Source organism: Halyomorpha halys, unplaced genomic scaffold (assembly GCF_000696795.3).
Source record: "Halyomorpha halys isolate HHAL.00 unplaced genomic scaffold, Hhal_1.1 Scaffold1165.1, whole genome shotgun sequence".
Classification (NCBI taxonomy): Eukaryota; Metazoa; Arthropoda; class Insecta; order Hemiptera; family Pentatomidae; genus Halyomorpha; species Halyomorpha halys.
The window spans coordinates 253,438-273,515 of record NW_027106615.1 but is presented as its reverse complement, the minus strand read 5'-3'; the positions used below and the strand labels follow the sequence as shown (position 1 = coordinate 273,515).

The following is a 20,078-nucleotide window of genomic DNA, read 5'->3' as shown; positions in this document are numbered from 1 at the left end:
GCAGGGGATCCTGGCTAAAACCAAGCCTGGTGTTAGCATGAATAAATAATTTTTTGTTTATTTATGTTTTTATTATCTTCCCCAATTTTACATTGTTTTCATTGAAGCATCCAAATATTGGGATGAAATAACGATTTTTCTCTCCTGTTTTTACTAAACTTTCTCCTCTGGCTCTTACAATAAAAAGATTTATTGCGAGTTCACAGCGATATTAAATATCAATTTCATAGTACCATTTTAAAATGAAACAGGGGTATAAAAAGAGTGCAGAAAAATTAATCAATATTGTTTCAAAATATTTTAGAAATGCGTTTATTGAACGTTAATAATATTTAATAGTGTATATAGGCAAATATTGAACGAATTTCTGTAAGTAGAAAATAGATCATAAAAGAAGTAACATAGTTGGAAACATATTTTAAAAGACAGCCAAGGTATTTATTACACATTTTAGTGTGGATAAAATTTACTAAAGTATTTCGAAACAGTTACTGATAACCTAAATATATTACATAACATTGAAAATTAAGATAAGTAAAAAGGTAAACCAGAACTAACAAAGAATCTACAGTAACTATTTTCAGTCATAGATTATTTAGGACATTTTAGCCATTAAATGAACAACTATACAGAGATGTTAACCGCTGTTCTTATGTAACAAATAATTTGTATATAAAAATAAAATTAAGATGAACATTTCAAATGTTGTTCGAATCGTGGAAACTTGAACAGTTTATGAATGTAATGAAATAAACTTAATAAAGATCTGCAATGTGGTTTATATCGTTGGCTTTTAAAAATTAGATTTTTAAGTATTTAGAGATTCTTTCTGACCACCTTTCGTACCTTATTATTCTTCTGAAATAAAACTTTATAATACAGTATAGCAAAATATTGTTTGCCATCTTATCAGTTCCAAATAGATTATTAAATATTACGAATATAATATCATTTAGGACTGATAATATAAAATCAATGGAACAGTTTAATAAACTATCGCCATTACTACTACAAAACAATAAACAAATATGTCCACGGCTAATTGAATAGATGCAAGTGACCTCGTGGTGAGCTGCATCAAACCGCTCTTTCTTCCAACGGTAGCTAATATAAAGTTTTTGTTAAATTTTCGCGTCATTTTCTTTTTAAAATATTTAGTAAAACATATTTGAGTTTTTAAAATAAAATATTTCAATATTATTCTGTAGAATTATAAGTATTTAACACATTGTATTATCTAAAACATGTATAGTAAAAAAATATATCTAGTAGGCATTGGTTTGCAATCGACTAGTCACTCTTTAATGGTTGCTGGAAACGCCATTGGAGTAGTTATTTTATGGGGAATTAGTTGTTGAGGGCTTTCATAATCATTTATGTGTATACGTTAGCAGTAAAAGTTTATCTGTTGTTGCAGTTTATATTTACTCTCTATCTTGGAAACGAATTCTATTTCAACGGGAGAGGTTTTGAAGAAACTCATCGATTTCGATTAACGCCCAGCATTCGTATTTTAATTACTCGTTAAAGAATTAGGAGGTAAAAAGGCATTATTTTCTTGTTCTTAACTTTTGGAGAACTATCATGAGTTCTTTTATTTAGTATTCAATTTCAAGTTGAACTATTACTCAAGAATCAAATTTGTTTCAATTCCATAGGTGTCATAATGGCAGAAGACTTCGTTGAGGCTATGCTGGAAGCACCATACAAGAAAGGGGTATGTTTTTTATATTAAATCTATTTTTGTGTTGCACATTTTTTGGTGTTATTAATTTATTTACATATGAAGGTGTGGTTTTGCAATATATGGTTAAATTTAGATTCTGTATTGCACTTGATTCACTGCCACACCACTTTGACCAGTTTCTACTCATTAAACCATTTATATAATTTTTTTTTTTATTAATTGACACAAAACCCATTCTCTATCTTGTAGAATGTTAACATGTCTCTGCTTGAGCCAGTGTCTCTTGATGCTCCTGCTCTCTAATAAGGTAGTTGAAATTAATTGGTTTCAAATGTTATCAGTTAGTTAGTCTCTCAAGTTAAAATTTAACCATTTTATAAGTTTTTAAGCCTTTTTTTCTTTTACAATTTTGTATTTGATCTAAAATGGTTAAGTTTTTCCTATTAAAAAAGTTATGTAATTAGTATAATTTGGTATTAGTATTCTAAAACAGGGAAATAATCACCAGAATAGAATGCACTAAGGCATTTGGTTTTTTTAAAAGAGTTTATTGCAGTTCAGATAAATGTTTTATAACCTTATTTAATGAGTTTTACCTTTGATTTATTGAAATGAATGCACTTTACATACTATGTATTCTAATTGTGTTAAGTAAATTTGATATTTAAGTTGTTTTTCTACAATTTCACTCTTTTTAGTGTTTTGCTATCATATATAGCAATTTTACTTTATAGGTCTTTGTCAGGGTTTTTAATGTCACCAATAATATTAAAAACTAATTTATTACCTATTCTATGATTATTACAATCTCTATTAAATACTTTCGTGTGATTTATTACTAGCATTTACAGAATTGATTGTTTTTTCTTTATTGCCATCATTAAATATCCTTATCTTTTAATCAACTTTATTTTATCGTTTTTGTAAAGGTTTTATAGCATTAAAATTATTAATGCCCATTTCGTTTGTGTGCGATACAGCTAAACATATTTTATGATTCACTTAAGTTTTTGAATATATTGTATTTAACTTTATTTAAGTTGTTAATTAAAAAATCGTTGAATAAATTATACTGATTTCAACTCTATATAATAAACATTTCTGATGCTGTGAGCCTATGACATTCTATCAATTTGATTGTTAACATTCTATATTAGTCGATGTCCATATAAAATAAAAGAGAACGATGGTAAATGATCAAAAACATTTATTCATAATTAATACTATTATACAATTTTTTTTTATTTTGACCAGTTTTATTTATTTGCCGATCATAATTTGTTTATACGATTCAAATCAGTCATTTTCCTCCCCTAAACTAATGCCTTATTACAAATAAGCTACTTTATCCTATTAATATTTATCATTGTTTTTAAAAACTTTTAAATTTGAATAAATTGTATAAGTTCTGATGTTTGTTTTTTTACTTATTATATTGCTATATGTTTTGACTAGTGGTACATCTGACAGAAATAAAGAATTATTGGTTTTATTTTGAAATGGACATATTGCAAAGCTATTGTAGCCTGTGGTTTCTTTTTCTACTTCGTTCCCTCCGACTTTCCTGGAGCTAGTAGGCTTGTTGAAAAGTAATCACAGTTCACAGTGTAATCTGTAGCGCAAATCAAATACAAAATAAAATAATTGTTTTTTTGTCAGATTTGCTATTTTAGTATAGCAGCAATATTTCATTTAATATGTACTTTTTGTTAGTTATATAATTTTTATTTTTGTTCTAAATCTTTCATTTATTATACAATTGATTTTCACTAGATTGCTAATAATTTGCTCCTTTTTGTTATGAAAATTTGATATAAAAATATAGATCAAGTTGTGTTTTAATTATGCCATTATTCATTTATAAAAAGCTGAGTGAATATTAATTTTTCTCATGCTTGATAGTGTTTTTTATGTATCAAATTATTTTTTGTATTATATGCTAGATGTTGTTATATGTAATACCCAGTAATAATCTTGACAATCTGTCTATATTTTTTATTATTATACAAGCTAATGTTTCGGCTTAAACAATCGTTTCTGAAACCCTACCCGACCTTTAGTTAAGGTCGCAATGTCTTAGAATATTAATGGTAAATTACTGATTGATTATCTGACTATCTGTTATGTATCTAATGCAATCATTCATCTATCTTCTGTAGTTACATTTATTATTTTAGTTTTAGAAAATTAAGGGTAGTAAGGAGTTTTACATCAGCTATGAATTATCAAATCTTTTAATCCCGCCCCATCTAAAACATCTGTTTGGATCCTTATTTCTTACATAATTATTAGGTCGTTTTCATTTTGAGAATGAAACTAAAAATTCTTTGAACTGTAATTAATTGCAGTATCTATTATTGAATGTTCAGTATTCATTTTAAATATCACTGATATTCTGATGAATTGAGAAATGACATATTGCTGTTCTCTGAGCAATTTGATATAATGAACATGATATGTTCCGTATTTAGGTAATTTTTTACTTGATGTTTGTTATTGTTGTGTGGTCGGTGTTTTGTAGCAAAAAAGATATTGCTACAATTTTTTTTTATCAGTTTAAGAGAACATTTAGGTTTCAGCATGCTTTTTTTTTTTTTTTTTGTAATTACTCCTAAGATTCCAGACTGTCAAAACTGAGGAGTGTTTCACCCAGATTTTGATATTTTCAGATAAGAAGTAGTTTGAGTAGCATTGGGAAGGGGACACGCAATGTGGCTTTGCCCTAGTGTTATTGATTCACGGACTTAGGTAGGTTGGTTATTGTTTGAAATAATTTACTCTTCCTTCTGTACTTACCACATTATTTACAGAAATCCATATCCACTCCCTGTTGACTGAAGAAGGAGGCGTTTCGAGTGCCTGCGGTACATTGTCCACATGCAAGTGCATTGCTTTAAATTGTCTCAAATGAGGAACTGTTTAATCATATATATTTCAGATGTTGCAAGAGCTAAGGCAGTGGTGTTCGTTCTGATGGCGTTGTTGAAGAATTTTATCTCTCATTTTTTCTTTTACATATTTGTATTATTTGTTCATGTTTCTATCTACAGTCTTGGACTGTAGATAAGAGTTAATAGACATTTATCTTATAGATATTAGTTTTCAAATTTGTAGGACATAATTTATTATAGTTTCAGTTTTTATTTCACTATTTACATATAAGCCTGTTAGATTTTTTCCTTAAAAGTTTCCACACTTTTTTTTTTTCTTTCTACTTTTCCATACCGTGATTTTTAATAATACGTTCCTAAATATCCTAAGTTTTTATTTAAGAATGTCTGCACTGCCCAGTTTCACTATCTTGGTTTAGTTGTTAATGGTTAAACGTATCGCTAGCAACTTGATTTAAAGTAGGTATAGTAATGTTGAAATTGGGAAATATCATTGGTTGAAGGAAAACAATTACACCGCTGCTCTGCTAGAAAAATGACACGATTGTAAAATTGACTTTATTGTGTTAGTTGGTTCAAAAATGCGATCTTTTTTAAATTGACATTATTGTACTTACGAATTCCCTCCATGGTGATATTTTAAGTACAAATATGTTGTATATAATAAATGCATTTTTGAACCCGCTAACACAATATAATCAATTTCACAACATAAATTCTAAGTTTACAGTTGCGTCATTAACGTTTCTGATCGGCAATGTGAATTGTACCATTTAAACAAAAAAATGAAAGAAAATGTTCTATTTTTAGTTGCTATGGTAACCTTTGTTTTAACTCCAGCTGTTATATTCCACCTTGGTTGCTCTGGGCAACTAAGTAAATAGATTTTAATTATTGATGAACCAAGTTACTAAAAATAACATTTAGTTCATATTTGTAATTTTACAGATTTAGAGTAAATTCCTATTCAGCTTAGTGTAAACCCTGTGGGAGGTGGGCATTGTCAACTCCTCTCTTTTTTGGCTTTATTTTCTCATTGAAGGAGAGTAGGGTATTCTTCACTCCTGGGTCGATTAAGTTACTAAGGCATTCATAAGTTGATGGTTTTTTAATTAAATGAAATTATAAATTCTATATTTTTGTTTTGACAATTATTTGAGTTATTTAATTTTTTTCAAAAATTGTTAAATATCTCTCAGAAAGATTCTGGACCTTCAAGTTTCTTCCACTTTACTTGTTCCAACAAAAGTTTTCTATACAAGAATTTAGATATTACCTTTTTCCTGGTTTTTCTCCTGCGTTTGTTTTATCTTTTTTATTAAATTTTTACACCCGAATGATTTTTTAATTATCTATGTTCATATAATTATATTATATAAGAACAGAGAAACGAATAGCTATACTGACTGTTGATAGAATGAATTAAGGAACTTAAATATTCTTTATGGTTACTATAATAAAATGAAATTAAAGGTAACTTTTTTGGTACTATTAGGATTATTATTTTTTTTTTTTCACAGTTATTGTCTTAAATATTTTATTGCAGGCAGAAACAGTCAGTGGTATTTTTGTGTTAGTAAAAATGTTGTTGGTGTAGTGTCTTGTGGAACTCTTTTTGTATGTTTTTGGTCGGGACGAGTACAATTCAGCCTAGTTACACTTATAAGAAGCAGGCAACCTTATTATTAAAATATAAACGTTGTGAGGAATAATGGATAAAAGTTTCAACGGAACGAGAAGTCAATTTGGCTCATCCTTATTTTCGGTTTGGTTAAGAATATTTTTATACCAGATACTGTGGATTAAATGATGAAAATTAGGGAAGTAAAACTAGTAGATTTTCTAAATAATTATCTTTGTAAAATTTTCTGGTCGTTGTTGGGAGTATTTATCTACCAGGGAAAAAAAAAAAAATTATACTATGAATTTTTCTGGTAAAATTGATCAGTTTTTTTTTTTCAAATTATATATCTGAAATCATTTTACATAGATTTTGATTGGAACTGATATTTTTTAACATTCTGACTTCATCATTTACTAAACATTTAATAGAAAATGACACTTCAACTTAAGTTTACTACCATCCACATATGAAATTTGAATTTTTTTGAATCTGAACTTAATTTTCTATCGGTTATGAGTTGAAATATATTTTCTTTTGTAGAAACAAACTACTTAATTGGTTTTAGTGTTATTAATTTAAATTAAATCATATGTGGATCGATAGAGAAAAGATAAGTAACCTCTCCATCAGATGTGAATTGAATTTTCGGTACTTTTGTATATGATGGCTGATTGTGAACACTTGGCGGCTGAGATGAGAAACACTACATTGTATCCTTTCTTATCAGTTCCATATTTACTTGGTAGGTTTCTTATATTGTGATCTTTCTGAATTTGTTTCCTATCTTTTTAAAGTTACTTGTCGTCTCTAATGATATTTTTATTAGTATTTGGCATATTTTTCTTGACTTTTAGTCAAGATTTATGATAAAAATTTGGGATTCGTCATCTATAGATGCTTTGAAATTTCCAATTTAAGGCCCCAACCTCCATTTAAAAGGACCCATTGTGGGTTCGTTTATCCCTTGAGGGAGCATAGTGAGTGGTTTAATTCAAGCGGTAATCAGGTTACAGTTATTGACTTCTACTCTCTCAGGAAGTTAACAATGAGATAATGATGCTATTAACATTTTTTTTTTTTTAATGCCCGCATATCAATTTTCATAAATTAAAACAATTTTGACCTTAAAAGAAGAACGTAAACCATATCAGTATTTCTCATTTCCGCCACTGGTAGCGTTCATAGTCACCCATTATCTACATAAGTTCCTAATATTTTTTTTTCTTTTCTTTCCCTTTTATTAATTTAACATTAAACAAAACAGGAAAGTGTCACCATACAGAGGTTTTACTGAATTGTTATTTATGTTTCCTAGATGAAAACGTTGTGCATTAGTCTTTCCTGATTTCCTCAGAAGTTGATAGATTATTTGAGAGCATTAAACATAATTTTTAATTAAGGTAAGATGGTGATCTATTTCCCTTTCTTAGAATTAAAATACACATCCCAATTATACACAAAACAAAAAATAAAAGTCCATTTTGCGACTTCATTATTTTTTTATATTGTATGTATTGATTTAAAATACAATTGAGTTCCGTTATATTATAAAACCACATAAAATCCGTTCTTTCGGCTTAGGAAACGATAAATGATGGGTTAAGCCATTTCAGTAAACTGAGAAGAGAGGACTCCGATCAGCATATTTACGAAGAACTGGTAAATTGTGGATAAGTGCTATTTGTAGATTAATTTAGTAAATCATTTCTGAAAAGAGTTTAATTATTTTATTTTGTTATTTTTTTTTAGTAAATTAACTTAACGATAATTTGTTTTATTTTTTTTTATTTTGTTTTTAACTGCAAATAAAGGCCATTTTCATTAAAAATGAAAATAGATTTAATAACTTTTGAAATAAATATTGGAAAAAGAAATATTTAATTTAACTATTTAATTGGCCTATGGAAAGAAAATTAATGATCTGTTATTTTCTCAAAACCAAATGTTCATTGGCCTTCATCTTTGCAGAAATAAGGCTGTTGTTGACTTAAATAATGGACTGGGTTCGAAGGATGCGCCATCAAAGGTAAGATAGAACCGGAAGTACGCTAATGATGGCGAATAGGAAACAAACATCACCTTTTCTCTCATCACTATTCCTTTATTCTTTCTTACCCTGATAAAATTACCTTGCCCCCTATTCCCCATAATATCTTTAATTAGTACATTGTTATTAATATTAACTTTTTCTGTGTTGTTTTCCTTTTTTGCGGTGGCTGTGGATTACCTGGATTTTGCTGTTTAGGAGGAGTCGATCAGTTCAAAGCACAAGGAGAATGGAGTATCAAGCAGTCATAAGTCATCTAGGTGAGTACTATATGAGTATATTTTTATATCTATAGTTTTCTTTATTGAATATTATTTTCTAATCTATAGTAAATGATTAGCTAAAATTATAACTCTTGGACATGAGGTGTACTGGAACTCTGTCTGAGTTGTCAAGTGCTGTTCAAGATGCACTGCTATCTAGCTGACTTACAGTCCAGTCAAATTAAACAAGAAAAAGTAAATGTGTTTTCACTTTTTTTTTTTTTTTGTTTGGTATTACAATCAACAAATGGGTTACCAAGTGCTGTTTGAGATATTCTTTTATCTTGCTGACTTAACAGTCCACTCAATTTATACAAAAAAAGGTGATGATGGGTGCAGACAGTTGTGCAATGCTAACTTTTTTTAATACACAGTGTTATCTTGGTAATCCGAATTTTGGTACTCCAAACACTCCAGTAATCCGATTTGGCTTTTAGAAAAAAAAAAAAGTTACTTTTTTCTATTAGAAAACTTAGGAGGCAATTAGTTTTCAAATAAAAGCGTATTAGTTTAAAAGACATTTTTAACTTTCAGGTCTTATAGGAAGTTATTGTAATCAACATGAAAATAGAAAGTGGACATTTTTACAGTTTAGATTTTGGTAATCTAATTCCTATGAAAGTGTTCATAATATATTTTATTGGAATTAGAAAGATATAATAACATAATAAACTAATTTAATTAATAGTAGAAATGTGTATAATCGAAATTTTGTTGGTGAACTTATTTTTTGTGAATCACATTTTAAATAAATCCTTACAAAGAGTATTTTTTATTTATATATTTTTTGACCGATGAATAAACAATCTGATAATTTTTACAAATTAATTCATCACTGAAAAAATATTAATTTTTTTTAAACTGTCAAATTTCCCAAAAAAATAAATAAATAAAAATATTTATGTACATTCAAATTATTGAATTTTTTCAGACCATTTTTCTTAATGCTTTTTTTAGTCCAAACTTTTCAGTAATGTGAACACCTCCTCAGTTCAGATTACCGCGATTACTCTGTATATGTATAAGTAGTAAGCACAAACAAGTACTGCAGTAAATGTATGTGTTCACCTTTTTTTTTGTTTGTTGTTTACTTTTGTTTTTACTTATAATCCTAGTGCTACTTTTTATCGAGTATCAATATCTCACTAAATTTTTGATATATTTATTTGAAATTTGGACAAAATATTATTTATATGCCATAGAAGCTCTGAAAATGAGTTCTCTGAAAAGATGACTTGGATTATTATTAAAACACTGAGAATACCAATTCCAATCAGTTAACAGTACTTAAACAACATTAACTCACAAACTAGTGAAAGCGCCACTAGCACTCAAATTCCCTTAGATTTGTACCCAGGCACTCGCATTAAGCAAGTCGGCCTCAAGTTTAGGCCTGCCAGTCCAAATATTAATATCCATCAATCAATTGACATGGAAATGTGCCATAGTTTGGGTAATATGCAGACGTACTTACAAATATTAAGTGATGCTATTGCTCATTTCCCTGTGCCAGGAATAGGGTTATGATTTTATTTATTATTGGAACTAGTTAAAATTATTTAAATTTTGAAATCAACTAAATATTTATTAAATTTTTTCAGCAAAAGCAAACATCGGGATCGCGACAGGAGCAAATCACGCGACAGAAGACATGGAAGTCGGGATAAGGATAAAGAACGCAAGCGACGTAGCAAGAGTAGAGATAAGAGTAGGGATAGAGACCGTGACAAGAGGAGCAGAGAGAGGCGGAGCCGCAGCCGTGACAGGAAGAAGAGGAGCAGGAGCAGGGAGAGGGACAGGGACAGGCCGAGGAGAAAGAGGTCTCTCACACCTCTCCTGTTACCTGGTAGGAAGGAACCATACGTCAAGTATAAGAAGTCCCCTCCTGTCGGAGTGTAAGTAGCTTCTATAGCAATATATGGGCGATTCTCAAACAATGGGTAGTCATTTGATGGAAATGGAATGGTTTCTAAGAATCACTTTGATTTCATCTCCTGTCACGAAATCTAAAATTTTATTTTATTAATACATTTTGTACTCAAAGGTTTTTGGTTTAGAGGTTTGAGAAATTTTATGTTTATGTTTATTGAGATAAGTTTTTGTTAAACATAGCAACCTCAAAGCTGCTCATTGTTTCAAAATCACCCATACAACAAATTTAAAATATTAAAAAACAATTTTTTTAAGTTAAAATGTAAAAAAGAAGTGTTCTATTATTCTAAAAAGTTAGGGCTCCATGAAAATATTTAATAAGTCTGGAAAATTCAGATTTTTAATTAAATAGTTTTTCTTTTAATATCATTTGAAAGATTGATAAAGAAAAAAAAAAAAAAGCTTTCGCTCTCCTAAACTATTTATATATTTAGCTAACTATTTCAAAATTATGAATCACCTGTTAAGGAACTTGTTTAAAAGGATTTAATTTTTTTATTTCAGGCCTCCTTTAGATGATTTATCTCCTGAGGAAAGAGATGCACGCACAGTTTTTTGTATGCAGTTGTCACAGAGGGTTAGAGCTCGGGACCTCGAAGAGTTCTTTTCATCTGTAGGAAAGGTAATATTAAATTCCTCTTTTCGTGTAAGTTTAAACACAGGATTAAAACTAAAACAAAAAATATAAGCTTAGTTTATTATAGTTGGTTTTAGTTTTAAGCCAAATCTTATTTAATAAACTCCACAGAGTTGGTGGTAACATTAAGTTTTCAGTGCATGCATAATAATGCTCATTAAATGCAAAGGTTATGTTCTCAAAATTTCAAAGATAAATAAATTCTTATAAAAGGAAGATGGGTCTGGGTGTGGTCAAAGAAAAACTCAAATAGCAACGAAACTGTTTAATGCAAGCAGTTTAGCCCCAAGTTGTAGGCCTTGATAATAATTAATATTCATATTATTTTTCCCATTTTGGTTTTCATGCTTACTGGAGAGTAAGGGCATCCGAGTTGCTCATTTAGTTGTATAGTAGCTCATGCTTGTTTTTTCTTTCCCATTTATAAGTCTTCATGTCCGTATGGTCTGATTTTGACTTTTATGGCACTGATTCGCACCCTAAGATTTAACTAGGCAAGATACAAATCTACTGTAGCTTAGCTCTAGAAATGTATAGGAAGGAATATGTGAAACACCTCACTTCTCATAATTTAAAATTGGTCTGTAAATGTAACCATAAATGTAAGATAGCTAAGAAGAAGGTTTAGAAACATAAGTACGAATCATTATTCTGAGAAGGTCGAGGTTCGGTCAGGTTTAAAATAAGGCGATTCTTGATCACCTATCTTATTTAATCTAGCCCTAGAATATGCTATTTAAAATGTAATCCAAACCGAAAAAGGGTTTAACTTTATGTAGTAAAATACCGGTGCTAGGGTATGCTGATGATTTGGTATTAAGGACAAGGAAACAATAAGACCAAATGCAACTATGTTTTTAAACTCTAGTAAGAAACTATTTCTTAAAATAAAGATGGATAACACAAAATATATGTTTAGCAGTAGAAACACAACAATTTCAGTGAAATAGATACAAGAGGAAATACATTTGAACAGGTAGATAGGTTTAAGTATTTAGGTTCTATGGCAACTAGATAAAACAAAATTGATGAGGAAATTCTTTTTATTTTTCAATTTCGAAATCGCTTAGTTTCACTCATTCTGTCCAGAATCTTCTAAGTTGGCATTTACAAAACTATTATCCTTCCCGCTGGTTTTTATCTGGGAGCAACATACAAAACAAGGCCTCTTACAGTTATGGTGTAACCTTCAGGTTTTCGATAATGAAGTTATGGGTAATTCATTATGGTAGTACTTTTAATAAACTGCCACATGTAGATTTCTTGACTATGAGCTGTCGCAACTTATGACTATTAGCAGTCTTAGGTTCACTTTCAGACAATGAGCAAGAACTGTCATAGTTTCTTAATGTTGATATTACTATTCTGAAAGATATCTGTCACGTCTGAAAATGGGCCCTAAGTCTCATTTGATTTTGTTTACTAAAGGTAATATTCATTTATAGATTATTATTATTTATTTTACAGGTGAGGGATGTCCGATTAATTACCTGCAATAAAACGAGAAGATTCAAAGGCATCGCTTACATAGAATTTAAGGACCCTGATTCAGTGCCTCTGGTGAGTGATTTGTTTATTTTATCTTACTCTGAGTTATTTCACTATCAACTTTATTACTATGTTATCATTAGTGGTCAATTTTAAAGTAATTGAATGGTTGATTGATTTGTAATACATTAATTGGAATAAAAAATTAAAACATATTGCGTGGTAATATTTTTAAAGAGATATGAGTGATTTCAAAATTGTTGTAGAGTATCAACTAACATATTTTGTAATCTAAAAACATTTTAAAAAATATAATTTTTTATATTAATAGTTTTTCTGAGCACTCAAGATCATTCATAATCATTGTGATATGAATTAAATAAAAATACAAAACAAAACTGAATATTTAAATAAAAATATAAGAAACCTAAATAGTAATTAAGCAGTAGTGATATTAACAGTGTGTTCTGAAAAGATTGTATAGGCTTAACTACTCTGTTATAATTTTGGTAGGGTATCAACTAACATATTTTGTGATCTAAAAACATTTTAAAAAATATAATTTTTTATATTGACTGTTTAAGGTTTCTGGGTACTCCAAATCTTTGTTTGAGCTCTCGTAATCATTAGTAATCAATATGGTATGAACTAAAAAAAAATTATATATATGTATATATAGTTGACCGCAAAAATTTAAATATAAGTAGATGGTCAGGGTTGCGGTCAAAAAAAGAAGAACAAATAGTTTTAAACTATTTGTTCTTCTTTTTTTGACTGGAACCCCTGACCATTACTTATATATATAATGTAATAATTCAAAAATTATTTAAAATAAATTGTATCTAAAGTATAGCTTAAGTCTTATGAAAAGCTTTAATATTACACAGAAAGGAAAATTTTATAACATAATAGACTCTTAATCTCAGGTTGTGTTTTTCTATGCAATCAAAACAGACACTTTACTACTAATAACACCTAATTAAATTAATATCTTTTACAAATGTATTTAATTTTAATTAGAGCGAAACTAACCAATTTAGATAGTATTCTTTTGATGATTGATCAAAACCCTTGTTCGTTTAAATAAGTGCCCTCTTTACTAAACGTAAACATCCTGTCTAGATGTTGGATGTTAACATCGATTTTAGCACAACAGTTTTGAATTTTTGCATTTAATTTTCTTTATGAATATTTTTCTTTAATACTTATTCTTTACTTTTTTTTTTACATTTTTTCTTAAACCTATTGTAATTTCAATAATGATAGGAAGACAAATAAAGTTGAAAATATTTGAATCTGCTCAACATGGCAGCGATTCTACCAACTTCAGAAACATCACCGCCATCTTGGCTTTTTAATGATTTCTTTTGAGACTCTACATTTTACTGATGAAAATTGGTTAGCTTGAATTTTGATTCAACCAAACAAATGAACAATGTTTAACGTTGAAGCACCTATTATTAAAAAAACTACAACTATTTATTTAAAAAAAGAGGATATTACAATAAATAATTGAATAAAAATGTAAGAATTACAATATAGCAAGTAAGTAGTAATATTAACAGCAATATTAACAAAGTGTGCTAAAAAGATTTTGGAGGCTTAATTACTCAGTTAAATCTTACGGGCATTGATATGTTAGGCAGGGCAGGCGTGGGTTTTCAAGCCCCATTCCATTATGTGGAACAATTTTTTGTATATATTTTTTAATTAACATGTTTTAACAATACAAAAAAAAAACTGATAAAATATTTTAATAGATTATGTATCACCTAAAGCTACCTTCTGACTTTAAGCGCCAATTCAATTCCAACGTGAGTTTTTTTTTTTTTCCCCACTTCCTGACCAGTTTCATTATAGGAGGGAGAGGAGGAAGGGTTTTCCTTCAGGTTCCTATTCTAACCAGGGTGGAAAAGAAGTTTTGAATCTGTGAAACCGCCATATGAAGTAAAAAACAACTCGATCTAACTTATTTCATGGCGTTCCCACAGAATGAAAACTCAACCTTCCCACTCTGGTTAGAATAGGGTGGTAATCTTTAGGATAACCTCTCCCTCTTATGTCTGAAGGGGCCAGCAAGGGGATAAATAAAAAAAAAAATTTGGTACTTCAATAATTAAAACACCTAAAAGTAGGCGATTATGTTAGAACATTATGAGAGGAACATGTATTTACAGCAACTAAGACATCTATTAGCTTGTGTTCTCAATTGCTTGTACACTACCTCACTTCCTGGCTAAAACATTTGTGATTGTGACTTGGGAGTGAGGTTTTTAGTTTGTAAGACTAGAAGAACCATAAAGGTTATTTACATACTCAGATAAAATAAAGATCATATATATAGGAAGATGGTCAGGGTTGCGGTCACAAGTGAAACAAAAATAGTTTACAACTATTTTATTTTCCAACGTTTCGGCCCACTTTGCAGGGCTTCATCAGGGCTAAAAAGATACAAAATGAAACTATGATAAGATAAAATGATAGAAATAAAAAAAAAAAAAAAAAATAAGATACAATGAAAAGAATAAAAAAAACAAGTAACAAAGGCAAGAGTAAAAGTTTCATATAAAAATACTTAAAATATAAAGCTAAAAAAGTACAGTAGTATAAAACCGTTACTTCCTCCCCACTCCTGTGCGCTTCCGCTTTTATATTTCTGTCTGTTCAACTTATTCATTTGGACAGGTATGTTGTCCTATATGGCTCTCTGCTCATTTATTGTCATTTTATTTCATTATTATAATTTATTTTTATTTTTATTATTCTTTCATGACGTTTATTTTATCTCTGTATATTTATATATATAATTTTTTTTTTTTTCCCGTATTGTTTTTGTTTTAAATACATCTCCTGTACTTTTTTAGCTTTATATTTTACGTATTTTTATATGAAACTTTTACTCTCGCCTTTGTTACTTGTTTTTTTTATTCTTTTCATTGTATCTTTTTTTTTTTTTTTTTTTTTTTTTTTTTTTTATTTTTTTATCTTATCATAGTTTCATTTTGTATCTTTTTAGCCCTGATGAAGCCCTTCAAAGTGGGGCGAAACGTTGGAAAATAAAATAGTTGTAAACTATTTTTGTTTCACTTGTGACCGCAACACTGACCATCTTCATATTTTTACACCTATATATCAATTTTTACGGTCAACTATATATACATATATAAAGATCATATATTTCACATTACAGTTACCTCTGTGACTTAAATTTTTCCATTATTTTGAAATCACTTAAATATGAATTGTTTAACTAAGAGAAAACTTTTTCTTTTTTTTTTTTTTTAATTCCAAATTTTGTGTCTTTTGTTTCAGGCTTTGGGGCTGACAGGACAGAAACTTTTAGGTGTACCAATAATTGTTCAGCAAACGCAAGCTGAAAAAAATAGGACTGGCAATTCTATGCCTAATTTAATACCAAGAGGAATTCCAGGACCGATGAGGTTATATATTGGCTCCTTACACTTTAACATCACTGAAGATATGTTACGAGGAATTTTCGAACCGTTTGGCAAAATAGATAGTATTCAGCTTATGACAGATCCCGAAACAGGAAGGTCTAAAGGATTTGGGTTCATAACTGTAAGTCATCATTTGGAAGCAAATAGATATTACTTTTTTTTTTGTTATCAAGGCTTTCATTATTAATTTTATTATTTGATTTTTCAGTTCCACCATTCAGAAGATGCGAAGCGTGCTCTCGAACAGCTGAATGGTTTTGAATTAGCTGGGAGGCCGATGAAGGTAGGAACTGTTTCAGAAAGAATGGATATGGGCCACTCTTTCACACCTCATATAGACACAGACGAGCTGGATAGGTCAGGGATAGATCTCGGTGCTACCGGTAGATTGCAGCTTATGTTCAAGTTAGCTGAAGGTTAGTATTTTAAAACTAATTTTGTTTTCTTTATGTAAAATTTCTGTGAAATGTTACAAGTAATACAAATTAGATTACTGGGATGGTATTTTCCTTTATAAATTTTTTAATTTAGCATCTTCAATTGACAAATAAGAATGGTTTTGTAAGCTTCCACTTAAATAAAGGTGTGCCTATAGCAGTGGTCCACAAGAGCCTTGGGATAGGCCGCAAGAGGGCTTATTCTTATGAGAATTTATTTTTCCTTACGATTAAAGATTTTAAGTGCTTATGTTTATCTCAGCTTATAACGATAATAACTGGAGATTCTTGGTTAATTTCATGATTTATCAGCTGGATAGATCTTATCTTTAAAATATTAGATATGGAAAGATTGATTTTTGACATTTTCTAAAAATAAACGTTAAAATAGTTCATTCATCCAGTCGTGTTTTTAAATATTAGACACGAAGTATTCATTAATAAATAACTTCTTTATGAAAAATGTAAGATAAAGGTTATCTCTAGATATTTACTTTTTACAGTTGGTAAAAATATAAACTAAGTATGAAATATGAGTGTTAATAATAATTTTGTTGTTGCAGGTACCGGAATGCAGATTCCTGCCGCAGCTGCCTCTGCTCTCAATGTTGCTGTTCCTGGGAGTATGACCTCTATGGCCTCGAATATTGCCCCGCCTATAGCAACGCAATGCTTCATGCTCTCAAATATGTTCGATCCTACAACGTAAGTTTTATTTATTCTCTATAAATTATTTTAATTTAAATAATCATGACAATCTGTTGATTTTTTTACTATCTAGAATCATTTTTAATTTCATCTCTTTTGTGAATGAATCTTATGACAGCGTGTTTGTTATCTTTGTTATATTAATGTTTTTATTAGCCTCTATGACTAGTTTTTTTTTTACACAATTCAGTCCTTTATTGTTTTTACAGATAATCGTAATTAAAATATTGTTTCAATTTTTTTTTCTAAGAAGATTAGATTTCCTTTTATAATTGGTATAAATTAAAAAGTTGTTAATTTCTTGTTACAGTGAAACCAATCCTAATTGGGACAGTGAAATACGAGATGACGTTATAGAAGAATGTAATAAACATGGCGGTGTCCTCCATGTGTACGTAGATAAAGCGTCCGCAGGAAATGTTTATGTCAAATGCCCTACGATTACAACTGCCGTAGCTGCTGTCAATTCGCTCCATGGGCGATGGTTTGCAGGTTAGTCTTCTTTTTATATTCATAATTTCTTATAATCAACAGTTATTTCATACATTGTTTTAGTTATTACCATTTTATGATTATAGTGGACCAAAAAATAATTCCTCCTAATTTCTGAGACTTTTTATTATATTATGTCTAGAATGCCCATGCGCTGTTTTGAAGGTTTTCCTGTTTCTTCAGGGTGCCTGATCTAAAATTACAATCCTTAACTGTTAGCAAATTAAATATTTATAAATAATTACTCTTTAAATACATCTGATATATAGGGTGTTTTTTTAAGCCCGATAGAACTTGAAATTGTAAAAAATAACACAAAAAATTAAATTGTAATCAAAATTTTTTTTTTTATTCGAAAGATCAATACGTGACATTAACATTTGAAAATGATTTCGGGCATATGGGCACCGCGGCTGTTCTTGACGAAGCGCATTCTGGACGTCCAATTTTGGGCCACTTTTTCGAGCACTGCTGGCCGTATGTCACGAATAACACGAACAATGCTGGCCTCCAAGGCGTCAATTGTTGCTGGTTTATCAGCATAAACCAGTGACTTCACGTAGCCCCACAGGAAATAATCGAGAGGTGTCAAATCGCACGACCATATGCGGCAATTTTGCTTATTAACAAACCCGGTAAGCCAAAAATGCGCCTCATCGCTGAACACAATTTTACAGAATGCGCTTCGTCAAGAACAGCCGCGGTGCCCATATGCCCGAAATCATTTTCAAATGTTAATGTCACGTATTGATCTTTCGAATAAAAAAAAAATTTTGATTACAATTTAATTTTTTGTGTTATTTTTTACAATTTCAAGTTCTATCGGCCTTAAAAAAAAACCCTATAGATCCGATCAATATATAACATGCTAACTTTATTTTTTATTACAATTCATACTGCTTATTTTCAAAGATTTATCCATATATAATATAATATTTTGTTTTAAATAGTAACATTTTATAATTTAATATATTTCATGAGGAGTGTCCTTAGGACATGCAACACCTGACTACTGTTTGCCCTTTTTGCCTTTCCCCTATTTTATTTGTTGACAAGTTCTCTTAGTTTTATTTTTCTTGCTTACTTTGTTATTTAATGTTCAATTCATTTATTATGTTACTATAGTGGCTATAAAAATTTCAGTATGTTTTTTGAGTATATAAATCACCACCGTCGTTATTATTTAGATATATTATTCATTCAGACAACTGCCGAAATAAATGTCAACTCTTTTGCCCAGAATCGAACCGGCGTTGCTGCAGTTTCAAGGTTGCAAAGACCTACGCCTCAACTCTCTCAGTTACATATGGGTCCTTAAGGTTCCCTTATGTGTTAATGATAGGCTGGGCTGATGTAGCAGTATTTTTGTTTTAATTTTACAATTACTGTGCAGCCTTGATGTAAGCATTTGTGCTATCTCCAAAGTATATCGATTACCACTGTTAAAAGTCTATTCTCTATAACAGATCATATTTATTTTATGTATGTTGCTAATGAAATTTTATACGTATAGATTATTGCCTTTGGTTGTACCTGGTTTTATGTTTTATAGGTCACATTCTGTTGCTTTTACTATTTTTGTTAAAAAAACTATGTATTTCATCTTAAGTATTTTGGTCTATGTTTATTAACCCATTAGCTCCTGAATTATTTTTTCTCCAAACTTTTTGATTTATTGAATTTATTTCCCCTAAAAATAATATTAAAAAAAAAGTTTGGTTTCAACTCTTTCGGTTTTCGAAAATTTCACCCGTTACCACATGGTAACACTATTGTGAATGGTGAATTATTCTATTTCAAATATTTGCTTTATTTCCCACTTGATTTGTGAAATTCATAAAAATAAATGTAATATATCCAGGTAAAAAGAGGGATAAAAATAAAAACATTCTCTTTTTTTTTTTAATTTTCCATTTTATTTATATTCCTAAAAGTAAATCACCTTATTTATAAAAACCCATAATCTTAAAATTAATCATCTTTTGGTTGATCTGGTATGGAATGGCTTAAAACGGGAAATACAGTTGTTTCCAGCATATCTCTTCCTTTTCTTGCCTTCACTATAGATAACAAGATGGGTCCTTCCATACTTTATGTTGCCTGACACTCGTGAAGTCGAAGCCTCAACTGATCTTGATGGTCTTCCATTGCCCTTTTAATATGTTTTAACCAATTTATTATTATTTATATATTTTTCCAGAGAGGTAGGTAGTGTGGCGATCTCAGAATAACATTTAGACAATATTAGGTTTCATAGCACTTTATCATGCAATTGTTGATCCTAAAAGACTTATGACGTCATAGCAATTAATTTGTAAGCATCACCCTAGTTTTGTTATTGTAGAGTAACATAAGGCTAATATATATTTTTTTTGTATATGTATGTATAGTTGACCGTAAAAATTGATATATAG

At 29.5% G+C, this 20,078-nt stretch overlaps 1 protein-coding gene across 5 annotated transcripts in view; it reads left to right on the top strand.

Annotated features, from left to right (window-relative positions):
• Positions 1-1,284: 1,284 nt before the first annotated feature.
• Caper (RNA-binding protein 39-like protein Caper) overlaps positions 1,285-20,078 on the top strand; it is a 21,399-nt gene continuing 2,605 nt past the window's right edge. The window contains exons 1-12 of one of the 5 annotated variants that reach the window (XM_014433179.3): positions 1,285-1,539; positions 1,659-1,717; positions 1,937-1,994; positions 7,784-7,861; positions 8,448-8,509; positions 10,114-10,407; positions 10,949-11,066; positions 12,549-12,641; positions 15,882-16,148; positions 16,236-16,443; positions 17,028-17,169; positions 17,483-17,664. In XM_014433179.3, the coding sequence (XP_014288665.1) occupies positions 1,938-1,994; positions 7,784-7,861; positions 8,448-8,509; positions 10,114-10,407; positions 10,949-11,066; positions 12,549-12,641; positions 15,882-16,148; positions 16,236-16,443; positions 17,028-17,169; positions 17,483-17,664 (1,501 nt within the window). In that variant the 5' untranslated portion in view covers positions 1,285-1,539; positions 1,659-1,717; position 1,937. Of the gene's footprint in view, positions 1,540-1,658; positions 1,718-1,936; positions 1,995-7,783; positions 7,862-7,889; positions 8,229-8,447; positions 8,510-10,113; positions 10,408-10,948; positions 11,067-12,548; positions 12,642-15,881; positions 16,149-16,235; positions 16,444-17,027; positions 17,170-17,482; positions 17,665-20,078 lie in introns of those variants that run through there. The other 4 variants (XM_014433180.3, XM_014433182.3, XM_014433183.3 and 1 more) reach the window with 4 other exon arrangements.